This window comes from Corapipo altera, unplaced genomic scaffold (assembly GCF_003945725.1).
Source record: "Corapipo altera isolate COAL_440 unplaced genomic scaffold, ASM394572v1 67, whole genome shotgun sequence".
NCBI lineage: Eukaryota > Metazoa > Chordata > Aves > Passeriformes > Pipridae > Corapipo > Corapipo altera.
In genome coordinates this window covers 7,706,338-7,720,789 of record NW_020884906.1, presented here as the reverse complement: position 1 = coordinate 7,720,789, position 14,452 = coordinate 7,706,338, and the positions used below count along the sequence as shown (strand labels likewise).

The 14,452-nt window shown below is 45.1% G+C and overlaps 1 protein-coding gene across 3 annotated transcripts in view; it reads right to left on the bottom strand.

Moving 5' to 3' along the window:
• The window catches only part of KIAA1671 (KIAA1671 ortholog), a 70,831-nt gene that overhangs the window by 8,087 nt on the left and 48,292 nt on the right, over positions 1–14,452 (bottom strand). For all 3 annotated transcript variants that reach the window (XM_027652255.1, XM_027652254.1, XM_027652256.1), the window contains one exon: positions 1,670–1,788. In XM_027652255.1, coding sequence (XP_027508056.1) covers positions 1,670–1,788 — 119 coding nt within the window. The remainder of the gene's footprint in view (positions 1–1,669; positions 1,789–14,452) is intronic.

The window sequence follows — 14,452 nt, the reverse complement described above, 5'->3', positions numbered from 1 at the left end:
GGCACGGTGGGATTTGGGCAAAGATTGGACTCAATGACCTTGGAGGTCTTTTCCAACCTTAATGACTCTGTGATTCCATGAAGATGAGTTCATTCACAGGTGCATTAATGAAACACTCCTAAAATGATCACTCTATGGCTCAAACACCGGGAAATGCCCAAACCTAGAGGTTCCCCCAGCACAGCACAGGCACAGCAGGGTGGTGACACCGTTGGGTCCCCGCTGTCGGGGCGGGTGCGTGCGAGACACAACACTACGGGTGTGCAGCTGGGAAGGGATAAACTCTGAGGGAAGTGAGCCAGGCCAAACAGGAAAGCTGAATTATCAACGTCTCCTGCAAGTTCCTGCCCCCAAGCTGAGGCCAGGAGGAGGCAATGAAGGCAGAGCCCTGCTCAGAGCACCCGTGGTGGGATGGGGAGAACATCTCACCAGTCCTGGCAGGGGCTGCCTGCTTCATAAAAAATACACTGCAGACAAAATGCACTTGCAATACATTCCAGGAAGATTTCCATTATTTAAAACTACATTAATCTCATTCCTCTCCGAGTGCCTGATTAATACATGAGTAATTCCCCCACAATGAGCCATAAGTCAAGCCAAAGCAGAGCAATGGGGTGGCAAAATGCTGAGAAGTCTCTACACTGTCATCATTACACTGTAAAAAAAGCAAAACCCAAACATTCCTTACGGTGGAAACAAAATTGCCGCACATGGGGATTGAATTCAACCCTTCAGTGCACTGGAATGTTTAGGTGGAGCTGTTCATACCAGGATGGATGGATTGAAATCACTCTCCAATGCTGTCTGCTTCGGAGTTGAGATAAGCACCTTTGTTAGGAAACTGATCTCAGAAAATGTCTGTACCATCCTGAAATCAGAGTTAATTTTACAGCAGCCTGGCTGTCACTGTTGGCACGTCACTCAGCTCGCTGAACCTCAAGCTGAAAACTACCCTGATTTCATAAGCAATAAAATATTTATAACACACAGTTCTCAACTGCAGAACACACCAAACAATTGACATTAATGTCAGCTATAAGATCTCAACAAGTATAGCATTAAAAACCATGTAAAATGCTATTTTCATACTACACTGAGCAGACAGGACACAGGCTCAGGGTAGATCAAGCCATAATTTACACAAAAGGTGTAAACTATAAAAAACCTCACACTCTGCTGCTCTAGGTTTAATTCATTACATCATTTTAAGAACAGAAAAGCATCAGCAATACAATCTTTCACTCGACTGATATTCCATTTCATCCTCCACTTCACCACAATGAAACACTTCAGAGTCTGGAAGTGACTACAGTCCCTCAAGGTGTATCAGAGCACATGGAGAGGTGCATCCCATGTCACCACACCCAGCACCCAGAGCCCTGCTCCACAGGGATTTTGCCATTCAGCCTACCTGGTAGCATGGTTGTTAAGGCAATGCCAGTGGGAGAGAAACAGATTTATAAATAAATAAAACACATAAAAGTGTCCAAGGCCAGGTTGGACAGGGCTTGGACCAACGCGATCTAGTGGAAGGTGTCTCACGGCAGAGAGTTGGAATGAGATGAGCTTTAAGGTCCTTTCAACCCAGGCCATTCTGGGATTCTATGACTTCCTCTCACTCCTCAGCTAAGAGAAGCCTCAGGCCTGCAGAGGGCCATGTCCCCCTCACCTGTCCCCGCTGTGCCGCTGCTCGTTCCAGGTGCCGTACTGGCTGTCGGGCTCCTGCACCAGCGTGTCCGTGTCCTTCGCTCCCGGTGCCTGCCTGGAGAAGCACTGCCTCAGCTGGTCCTGCAACGAAACGTTTCGTCAGTTGGCTGAGAGATTAACAGGTTTTATTGGCAACAGTGGGTTTGAATCTGCTAGTTAGACTTGGTTAACGTAAAACTGGGAATAAACTTAGACTTGGAAGACAGCTGTGAACTCAGAATGACATTCTCTATACAATAAGCATTGTTTTCCTGGGCAAATAATGGATTCTAGAGGCTGGAAGTGACTCCCTGGTTTCAGTAACTCCAAGCTGCTTTAATATTGCTCTTATCTCATTGCACAGAATTTCTCAAAGCACCTAGGCAAGCACAAGGAATTCTGCTGGGAATGGCATTTCATCTCACAAGCACACAAGGCAAACATCAACTCTACTGCTCTTTTCCCGGGTTTAATAAAAGGATCAATTTTTTTCCCAGCTTTCTTTGGAAGACATTCAAAATAAAATGAATAAATAAATAAATAAGCACAGGGCCCCTATAAATAAATAACACAGAAAGCCCTTGACAAACTGATGTGTGCTGAGGCAACGTTCAAACCCAGCAAAGGACAGACCATGCTGGATTTGCTCTGTTCTACTCTGACCTCTCACCTCCTGAGTGTTTTTATTTCATGGATCTTCTGCTTTCATAGGAAGGAAAGAGTGGATCCCAGGCCCTTCCCTTTCTGGGGAGAGAAGTGGGTCAGTGCTGTCACCCCAAATCTGCAGCAGAGCAATGTCAATAAAGCCCTGTTGCACCTTTGCTTTGCAGTTGTGCTGAGTTACACACTGAGGTTTGAGTCCTGAAATCCTACACTGTGAACACATAATTAACTGTTGGTCCCTTTCACCTTCATTACCCTGAACAAATACAAACACGGCTTTCAGCTCCAAATCAGCTTTGCTTATCAAGATTTTATCTGACAGCAGATTACATGGTTTTTCCACCTGCCCTTGGGAAAATCCAAGGATTTTTCTCTCTTTGTAAACCCCTCTACCTCAGACCCACCTAGCAGAACATATCTGTGGAAACTACCAACACATCTAGTTATGTTCAGGCAGCACATGTAAAGCAGCAATAATATTAAGAAATCCCATATTTAATATAGAGAATTCCTTCATATTTTTGAGAAAAAAAGAGATGCATGTTTTCTTCACTTTATACACCTAAAGAATGCTGCCTTAAGACTACAAAAACATTAAGGATAATTCACCAGTGCTGATACTTGGCTGCTGAAGAAGTCCCTCAACACTTCCACCTCTCATAACCAGTTCTTATTTCCCAGGGGCCACAGCAACTCTGCAGCCCCATCGTACTCTCTGCTGCTGCCAAAGTGTCTCTTTTAATGCAGAGAGAAACAAACCACAAAAGGTTCCACCATTTACTCCAACTACCACCATACACCATGACCGGACAAAGTTAAATTCCCAGTTTGTGATACTCAAGCAAAACTGGGGCTCAGTTTGGGAGTTACACAGAACAGATGTTTCCTGCTTTTCATTCCAGATGTTCCTGCAGCCCCAGGATTCACTGGCAGTGATTCTAACAGTTTATAGAATCATAAGACTGTTAAGGTTGGAAAAGACTTCTAAGATCATCGAGTCCAACCTATCACATATATATATAGATAGACATGTACACCTAGAGACAAATTGAGTTCTCACATTTCCCAGTCCATGCCAGGTACAAGATTCCAACCACAAGCCAGGCACATGCTGCTTCCAACAAGAGAAATAGTCTGGTACTCCCTAGAAACCACACGGCATTTCTTCCTGCTTGGCTCGGGTTTTCGCTTCCACAAATTCCCTCTGTAACTTCCCGATCCTGTGATTTGCTCCAGGGACTCCATTAAAACCCCTGGGCTCGGCCTTCTGCTCTCACCTGGTAGCCACAGCACCCTTGCCAAGTGGATGCACTTCTAGGAAAGGCACTAACAAATGCCAGTCGTTCTTCTCACTCCTCTCCCCCACTGTCCACGCTTGTTCAGGTTTTTTTTTCCAACCTGAAACTCATTAGGAATTTTTTTTTCCAATCTCAATCTCACATTACAAGTTACCCCATTCTTGTAATCAATTTGTACGGGGTATTTTCCACCACCTATGACTAAGGCCTGTTACTCCACGCATGGCATAGACTGTTTTACTGCAATCACGTTGTTCTAGCCAGAAAACAGTCTAAAAAGCTTAGAAACAAGAATGGGAGCAGCAGAAAAGCAACTTCTGTCCCGTTGCACTGGGGAGGCCTTGTTTACGCAGCGCTGTGTTATCTGGCAGTGGTGACTGGAAGGAGACGCGTGGCCAGCCCTGATAACGCCGGCTCGGCAGCCACGGGGAAGAAGTGCAGATGCAAATACATGGCTCGTGTGAGGGCTCAATAATTCTTAATAACATCTTACGCTGCAGACAAACTGATCTGCACATATTCCTCAGTTTCAGGCAACGCTTGACTTGATGTTAATAGATACTTGAACTTTGAGACGCCGTTTTGCAGCCAACATGACACAATTAACAGCGTTATTCTCTATGCTAAACCCAAAACAAGCCTGAAAAAGAACTAACATTACCACTTCTGAAGACATTTTGAGATTAAATTCAATGAAACAAACAGAAAGTCTAAACATGAGGAATAAAACCCTCCAAATTCCAAGAGATCTGGAATTCTCTAGATTCCAGAGACTTTGTTATATTCAGTATTGCTATTGCGTTTTGCTTCCGGAGGAAGCTACTTACTTCAAGACGACAGTGTCTTTCCCTGACAGTCCCTTTCAACACATACTTTACATGATTAACTGCAAAACATAACCATTCTTTAGGTACCAAGCACAGAAATAAGGAGCGGGAAGAGGAGCTGATCCTCTCCCCAGCTTGTGGAGGAGGTGTTGGCCGGGGGCACGGAGGGCGGTGCAGGAAAGCAATTTATAGCCTGTGAAGCTCGGAGGAGAGGGGTGTGCTGAGCAACAACAAACCCTAAAATTATCCTCTCCAGAAGGTGATTATTAACAAGCAAAGAATGATGAGTTTTAGCTTTTCTTTCAAAGATCTCTTTTATATCATTTTCACCACGCTACAGAACAACTCAAGGTGATCAACACATGAAGCCAACCAGGCCAGGTACAGCCATTTCCTCCATAAACAAAATATTCAGGATACAGTAAAGCCAGACATTTCAAAGGAAAGGGCAGTAAAAAGAGGGGTCTAGTGTCTTTTTAGAGCCAGAAGATAAGCCCAAATTAGGAATTTTCTTATTTATAATGACAGAAAAATCTCCCCAAATAAATACCACGCTCAATCCAAGTTTCAAATGCTGTAATTCCTTGAGCTTTGATCTTTTAACTTCCCAATTCTTATGCTAGGAGTAGGAAAAAATTGACTTAATTTTCATATAAAATAAAGCAGCTGAGCTGTGTCCTGCTTTGCCTCTGGTTCTTCTTCTAAAATGAGACATTATGATTATGCCTTTTTCAGTCCTCCCTTGGAATTAAACTGGGCTTGGCTATAGTCCAGGGCTGATTACTCCTGCAATTTCCAGTTCCTGAAAATGATGCACACACAATATTGGTTCTACCGGCCCAAAAATTACCCGTAACTCTGAGTGAGCGGAGACGTTTTTGTGAAAAGCCCTCCCGCACTAATGTGAAATAAAGACCTGGCATAGGAGGAACACCAGCTTGGAGAGATCTCATGAGTCAGAAGCTGCACAGACAGTTTCAAAAATATCTTTGTTTGCAAAGGAGCCCGAGACATCAGCCAGGGGAAGTGACAGCCCACAGCTTGAGTGCGAATGTTCAAAGCTAAAATCCACTGGCATAGACTGGATATGAGGAGGAACTGCACAATGGAAGGAAGTTTTGACCATCTGCCTTGTTAATACAGAACTCAGAGAAAAAAACTGTGCCTATTTCTTGAAAAGTGCCTTTTTTTTTTTTCATTTTCTCTCTCCTTTTTTTAATCAAAGAAGTCAGAGATTTGGTCAAATTTGGTCAAATTGCCCCTTAAGTGACACTGCATTTAAGCACAGCTTACAAGCCCTTACAAATCCAGAAAACCATCACAACTGTTCCCCTGCAGACTGCCAGAAGGATGGCAAAATATTATCTATTCTACTAATTTTGTATTCTATTAATATTTTATTTTATTATTTCACAATTGTCTCTGCTTTGACCAGGATGCTGGGCTCCATGACCTTCATAACCCTTTATAATCCAAATTATTCTACAATTATTCCAAGAACTATTAATGGAAGGTAAACCATACATTTTGGACTACTAACTGAATTATCAGGACATAACATCATACTGACACCAACCAACACCAAAAACCCACCACACTAAGAGGGTCTACGGGTCACAGCCCATAGATTTTTCTTTGGAAGCACCCAAATGCCAAAACAGTGAGGGGAAAGTCTGACTCCATGGAATCAGCATCCCACAGTTTCCATCCATACTCACTATCCGGCGAACGAGCGCTGCCCACAAGGAGTAAGTCATGGCTCCCTCCCAACGTTCCCGTTAGTTCCTGGCAATCAGGTGAGGAGATGGACCAACTCCAGGTTTAAATGAGTTGCTGAAAGGAGTAAATGCCTCAGGGAATGTCCCAGGCTGGGGCAGCACCTTCTGCCCCCACCCTCCAACGCTGCAGCCACAGATAAACAGTTCCAGGAATTGAACAGCTTCTCTCTGACCTCACGGATGAGGAAAGTTAAAGACCTCCAGCGCTGGCTCCACAGTGGGCAGAGCCACGTGGGACAACTCCTCAGCCTGCCCCAACACCCCACCCAGCACAGTGTCCTCACACCAAGGGACTCCATCATCACCAGAGACCAGGTCAAAATTAACTGAATTAATCAATCTCAGAACCTCCAGGTCTTTCCATTACAATACACTGTGGCCAGGTAAGGAGACAGCAGTGAGCCACCTTGGTATCTGCTCAGGAGGAACATCCCTCTGTACTGTGTCCAGCTCTGGGGTCACCAGCAAAGGGAGGACATCAACCTGTTGGAGCGAGTCCAGCAGAGGCCATGAAGATGGATTAGAGGGAGGGAACACCTCTGCTGTGACGAAAGGTGGGGTTGTTAAGCCTGGGGAAGAGAAGGCTCTGGGGTGACCTTAATGCAGCCTTTCAGTACCTGAATGGGTTCCAAGAGACTGGAGAGGGACTTCGGACAAGGGCCTGGAGTGACAGGACAAAGGGAAATGGCTTCCCACTGTCAGAAGGCAGGGTTAGATGGGATACTGGGAAGAAATTCTTCCCTGTGAGGGTGGGGAGGCCCTGGCACACGGTGCCCAGAGCAGCTGTGGCTGCCCCATCCCTGGAAGTGTCCAAGGCCAGGTTGGAGGGGGCTTGGAGCAACCTGGGATAGTGGAAGGTGTCCCTGCCCACGGCAGGGGGTGGAACGAGATGAGCTTTAAGGTCCCTCCCTACCTAAACCGTTCTATGATCCCACTGCCCTGGTGCTTCCTGGGCTGAGGACAAAAAGCCAGTTTATTGTGGAGAACTGGAGCTGGTGCCACTGCCGGATGCATAAGAGCATGCCTGGGGAAACACAGTGTCTGGAAGCACTCACACAACATATTTAGCACTCTTAGATCCTAAGGAGCTATGCTGCTCTGCTCAAAAATCCTTTAAATAATGGATGTTCTCCTCTCCCATGGGCAGTGGAGTAGTACCAGTCCCACAGTGCCAAACAACTCAGAAATGCCATCAGCCCCGACATCCTCCCTGTTGCTATGCAACCCAGGGCTGCCTCTCCATATGTATTTTCCCTGCCTCTTCCACAGGGATATGATACTCAGCCACCAATTACATCCCAGCTAAAAGCTGACAGCATTTCCCTTATGAAACATGGGTTGTTTTTAGAGGGTGACTGGTTTAATTCTCCACCTTTTCATTGCTTCCCAGTTTGAGGCGCAGGCCTGAATCCCAACCCCTTCTCCCTGGAAAGGCACGGTAAAAATCCCAGAAAAGCAGATGTATGCCAGCAGAAATCAGGAACATGCCGACGTTCCTTCAGCCCTAACCTGGGGAGCAAATGCCAGGAGTGAGAGTGACCAGCTGGGACACCGGTGTCCTGGAGGGAAGAGGTCCGAGGTTCCTCCCTTGGAAATGTGCACGTATCTTATGCTACAGTAAAAATATCTTCATCTTGATCAAAACACCCAAACTGTGTCACAAATGATATGTCACATGGGTTAGAGCAGAGCTGATGGGGACACTCCTCCCCACACCAGCACTCAATGCACATCCAGTGACAAAGGAGTCACAGGAAATCACTGCCAGGAAGTGCAAGGACATGGAGCTACTGGAGCAAGTCCAGAGGAGGCCACAGAGGTGCTCCAAGGGCTGGAGCCACTCTGCTCTGGAGACAGGTTGGGAGAGCTGGGGGTGTTCAGCTGGGAGAAGAGAAGACTCCAGGGAGACCTTAGAGCCCCTTCCAGTGCCTAAAGGGAATCGAAGAGAGCTGGAGAGGGACTTTGGACAAGGGCATGGAGGGGAATGGCTTTAAACTGGCAGAGGGCAGGTTTAGATTAGATATTGGGATGAAATTCTTCCCTGTGAAGGTGGTGAGGCCCTGGCACAGGCTGCAGCACAAAAGGGAGATTCAAAGTCTACCTGGCACCGACTCTAGCTGAAATGAAGAATGTCATCGAATTAGTGCAAATGCAGTTGGTTTTACCAGGGATCTGGTTACCATCATGGAATGGAATCAGCTCCCTGCTCCTGGGGTGACTCGTGATGCAGTTACCTCCTCGCTCCATTGAGAATTTCAAAGACATTTGAGAGTTAGTAATTTTTTATACCCTGAAAATAGAGCTGCTCTGCCTCGCTGAGAACACTCACCATGCTCACGTCATGTGGTTCAGTGCAAGGCTGAAGATAGAGCAGAGGTTGACTCGATGTGCAAAAAGCAGACGAGACCTAAATTCTAAATATAAACCTTGCTGGGGCTGAGTGAGCCATGACAGCACTTCCTCTGAGAGGTGGGAACGCAGAACACCAGAGCAGAGCAGAAGAAATAGTTGGGAACATCTTTAAAATCCCTCCTAGATCAACAGATTAAATTTCCTTTTCAGCCTCGGGCAGTGAAGCTGATAAGAAATGAACCCCCAAGACACCCAAGGCAGCAGGATGGAGCTGGAGGTTCTGTCAGGAAGAGCCTGAGCAGCAGGGTGCTGTCCCACCTCTGAGACATTGGAATCCACACTCTCCCCAGGCCATATCAACTCCCATCAGTGCTAATAAAAGCTGGCACTGAGCACTGAACAGGATCCCTCGACTTCAACATTGCAGGAGACACAAGACAGAACAAGGCGGTTTCATACTGGGATGCCAAGGAGGGAATATATTTGCTTTTTTTTGAAAAGCTGCACACTTGAAATCAACACCTCCCACTAGAAATGCTGCATCTCACAGCTCTTCTGCACAGTTAACATCTCTCCACATAAGACACGAGTTAAACTTCAAACAAACATTCCTGGGAAAAAGTGTTCTTTAGCTTAAAGCCTGGAACTAAAGATGTAAAGAAAGTGATAGGATTTCCTGACAACAAGGGAATAACAAACATGCAGCCTTTAGAGGCTGCACTGCTTGTTCCAACACACATCTCTCACAGCTTAGAGGATGTTTTAGAAGACAGCAGTCAAAATACACACAGTCACCCCCCCTCCTGTGAAACACCAGGAGTGTTTCCTGAAACTACCACAATATTACTGAATTTCAGTATAAATGGACTGCCAGGACAAGGAGACTGTGAGGGTAGTGAGGCCCTGGCACAGGTTGCCCAGAGAAGTTGTGGCTGCCCCATCCCTGGAAGTGTCCAGGGCCAGGTTGGATGGGGCTTGGAGCAACCTAGTTTAGTGGAACGTGTCCCTTCCCATGGAAGGGGGTGGGACTGGATAATTTTTAAGGTCCCTTCCAATTCAAACCATCCTGGGATTCTGGGATTCTAAGACTTGTGTTCAGTGAAGTTTTTCTGTAATACAATTTATTTTCCCCTTAAAGTTATCAGAGCTTTAAAAGAAACAAAGCAGCAAGATGGATGAGCACAAAATACCAGCTGTAAATCTATTCATGTTATTTTCTTATGCTTTAAGAACATGGTAAAAATCAACTCCTTGCAGCCAGTCTAAGTGAAATCACAGAGTAACGTCATTTAAGTGATTATTCCTGTCAAAATAACGAGAGCAACAAAGGCAGCCACCAAATGCCCATCACTATGGGTTTCTGGCCCAGATTTATCCGCCAGCTACGTTCATGGCCTGTTAAACCAAAGAGAAGTTATTAAGAATGAAAAAGCAGGAACTGTTTCAGCACTGGCTCTTGTATCTTCATTAATTAAACCAAACAGCTTCACTCCTCCCCCCACCCCCAAACAAGACAAACAACTCATTTTTAAAGCCTGCTGGCTGCAAACTTGCTTCCCCCTTCCCCAAAAGCTCCCTGGGAGTTTAAAGATAAAGTTTAAAGATAAAATTGCATTCACTGATAGTACCAAAAAAACCATTTTGGAGAACAATTCATTGTGCCTTTGTTGAATATTAGGGCAAAACAATTCAGCAACTACTTGTTGTAGGGTCTGTACCTATTCCAAGTTCAGGTTCAAAGTGCCAACCTGTAGTAATTTGTTTTTACACATCGTTTGTTCAAGGATGTTCACCACAAAGGACAGACAGACCTTGGGTAGAATCAGAGCAGGCACTGCAGATCAAAGCTCTCTGCAAAGCAAGAGAGGTGCTGTGTAGGCGTGTAAGTCAAACCAGGGCACTCACCTGCTCCTACACACTAGAGAGGGATCCTACTCTGTGGGAAAAGTCATAGTTCACCACCTTTTCCAAGGAACAAGCTGCCTTCACAAGCTTATGCTGGTTTAGAAAGGAACACTTGGGAAGATTAACAAAAAATAGGATGGGAATTTCAGCCTCTAGCAGAGAGGGTGACAGGGAAAGGGCTGTAGGATGCAAGAAAAACCCTGGGAAGTGCCCTCCCAGCATATCCGGAACACATGTAGTGAACAAACCACTCCACTTCCATCTTTATTTTGGAATTATATTAAAAAGTGAGTCCAAACCAAATAACTGATTCTGCCAGATAAAGTTTGAATGAAAACACCATTTTCATCAATCGCCCAGTACACCAAGAGGAACCACTATGTAATGCATTTTGATGTTATTTTTAGCACAAATTGGAGCAACTCAGGTAAAACACATCAACCACTTCCAGTCTGAGCAGCCTCAAAATTCATCTTTCCTGCTCTAATTCCAAATCTTCTCCCAAAGAATGTGAAAGCCCTCCAAGGTTTTTCATGACTTTTTTGGCAGTGTAAGGGGAACCAAGGGCATCAAAGAACTGCCCTGGTCTAATTGTATGGCAACAAACCCTGAGATGTAAAACAGTTCTGGCTGTGAAACCAGATCTCACACCTATAATAGAACCGAGACTGATGCCACCCTGATTAAATCAGAGATCATGTTTAATGGTTGTACCTCTGCTCCTCTTACAACAAAGACACTGAGCTGACGACATGAGATGAAAACTGGAAAATAGCCTCAATAAAGATGTCTGAGAGAAAAATCAACTTCCATTTGAAAGGTCTTACTGAAAAGTAAAAAATTCTGCAAGTTCAGCTACAGGTTCCCAGATCTGAAGTTGAAGAAGTTTGCTCACACTATCTAAACCCTGACTTGAGTTTGGACAGGTTTCTCGGCCTTGTACAATGCCAAGTTCTCCACCAGCAGCCAGCAGTGCCAGCAGAGACAGGAGCTGGAGGCCACTGGCCCTCACAAGCTCCTTGTTTCAAAACTCCATCGCTGAAGTACCAGCACCGAGTAACTACTCTACAGTGCAGCCTAGGGCAGTAAATAAGTCAGGTTATGATGAATTACACACTTCATACTAACTCCATAGTTGTTCTGTAGCAAAATGTCAGCAGTTCCAAGGACTACGACCAGGACCCCGTTCCAATCAGATAAAAGAGCTCAAGGTCTGTATTCAACAGTCCTTTGCTGCAGACGCAACGGCACCAAAGACAAACTCACGAGATCTGAGATCTCAAGTTTGAGGCCAAGTGAAACCAAATTCACACATAAAGCCAAGCACAAGCAAAATTCCTGCTAAAACAGAGGAACAGCAGCTCCAGTGCTGTCACCAGTGACTTAATAGAAAAGGTCACCCCGTGTCTCCTGATTTCTGCTCCGTAAGCAGTCCCATGTAAGACAGCAGGACGTTTGTCCTCTGCAGGTTTCACATTCCCATTTTTCAGCCTTCTTTTAAATGAGTTTTTCATTCTGATGAATCCAATAAATCAAAAAAAAAAAAAAGCTTAAAAAAAAGAAGTCCAGAGAACTACACCATGCTAACACTGTAACACTGGTTACCAAATATTTTCCTCTTCATTCTTTGGTGCTTAGTTGACAGTATTTTCTTACTCAGTCCAGCCAGACAGGACATGGATAGCAAGCTGGGACAGAAATGCTCTAACCAGAGCTGATACAAGGACTGGAAACAGCCCGTATGCAAACACCACACCTGCCCCAGGAATGCGGCATCACCTGCACTCAGTCCCTGAGCAAACCCTGGGAGGCCACAGCAGAACTCAGTATATTTACACTTTACAATGAGTAACTGTTTTATTTAATAATAAAAAAAGGAAACAAAAACATTTTAGCCACTTCAGAAAGTTCAGGATTTACCACACCCTGGCACCAAGGCTTGGGGCCCCATTCCACATAACTCAGCTATAGTCACCCAGTTTCCATAGTTCGAGAGTTGGGCTTAAATCACCAGTTTCAGCTCCTCTCCATGAAATAAAACAGAATAAACCAGATTTATTTCCCTTTTACCCACTATAACCCCAAACCTGCAGCTTTGCAGAATGTGCCAGAATTACAGTTGGGGGTGTCAATAATGGCAGTCCCAGGCCAGGCCCCAGGAAAGGGTTTCCCTCTCCTAAGTGGCCTCTCCTCCACCACCTTGCCATGCTATGTAATATAGACTGTCCTTCCTGAAAATAACCGGGAGACTAGGAAAGGCATTTAAAGAGGGTTCAGTGTGGCACATGGCCATAAGGAACCAAGAGCTCTTCATCCTTACTTTGCTCCCAGGAATTACGCCCTGTCTCTGCCCCACCACAGCCTTCACAAGTCACACTGATCGTATCACTTCAATTTCATGACAAAGTAGCAAGTACACTGAGAAAAACACCTCTTTTTCAATAAAAGAAGAGAAAAATGATCATTTACCTTGACAGCAGAGTGGCAGCACTTAATTCTTTTACTGATTTAGCTTCAGGCGTTTTTACTAGAAAATCACAAATACTAAAGCACATCCAAAGCCACGCTGGCCTGTGCTGGGGAGCTGCTAGACACCAGTCTAACTTCCCAGTTTTACACTAGTACTTGTCCTACCTTATTGTGTTGCTTCAAAGATCAACCACATTTTCCCCATTCCCCAAACCTTGATTCCCTGGCAAATGAAAATATCTACCTGCGCTGCAGGAAGAAATCAGCTGGGAACAGACAGACAGACAGCACTACCTGCAAGTGTTTTGGGGGCTATTTTTAGATGGAAAAGCAGACAAGAGGTAGGTTTTGTTATGAGATAAAATGCTGCAACAAACCCAAGGTTTTGCATTGTATTCTCTCCCTTGAGGGTCTCAAAAAGGTGCATCGCTTACAAGCTCGGGTGGCTCTGAACTGGGTTGCCTCTTCCTCAAAGAGGAAAACCTCTGCTGACTCCGCACTGAAAACCTTCGGAAGGACTCTCTGCTCCGGGATGCAAAGTGCCTGAAGGAAGAGGTTCTCTTGAAGGGAGTCCTGCTGCCACCTTCCCCGCTACTCCGCTCATGAGCCACCGCAGTAGTGACTAAATTTAGTGCTTCCTGCAAGGATCTCCGCACTGTACCCATCCACTGGGTCATGTGAGTTTGTGCCACTGTCAGTTTGTCTCCAAGGTAATCCATTTTTTCTCCAGCAGAGATGAGAAATCAATATTCAGTAGCAATTAAAATATATTCTCCTTAACAACCCTGATTTATTTTGCAAAAGAGTGATTCCACGTATAAAATATTTTCGGCTAAGGTAAACAGCACTGCACTATCACCCTCAGCATATTCCTGAAATTAAATAACTAAATATGTGAGGTTGGAGATTGGTATTTGTCAAGTAGGAAAAAATAAAAAGACTTTTCCTACTTACAATCAGATTTCCAGAGTTCCATCAAAATATGTTTAATTCAGCCGTGTTAAAGAGTGAAATCAAGGTTTAAATCCTGACACAGTCACTTGAAATGAGTCCATCTGCAAGCACAGAATTAGGCTCCTAATGTCTCATTTCAGAGCAGGAAAAGCAACTCCCTTTTTAAGCCAAGTTTTTGTTTTGCTGTAAATATCAGAAGGATAAAAAGAATCTGATTCTCCCGGCTCGGCGGCTCGGCAGGTGACAGTACATTGACCAAAGTTCTGGTGCTCCTATACAATCCATTTAGCAGCAAAACGATTAGATCCTCTGAACAGTAAATCCAAATCCTTTTCTCCCAAAAAAACTCTGTGGGAAGGTGTCAGCAGCAGCAGAATCCCCTCCTCACCAGCCTTCCTGTCTCGGGAACCATTCTCAAGATGTTCCCTCCCAGAAATGCGGAGCAAAGCCCAGGAGGCTGAAGGGGAGCTGTGTCCAGCCTGGTGCCTTCCTGACGGGACTCGGGACTCGCTGGTGCTCA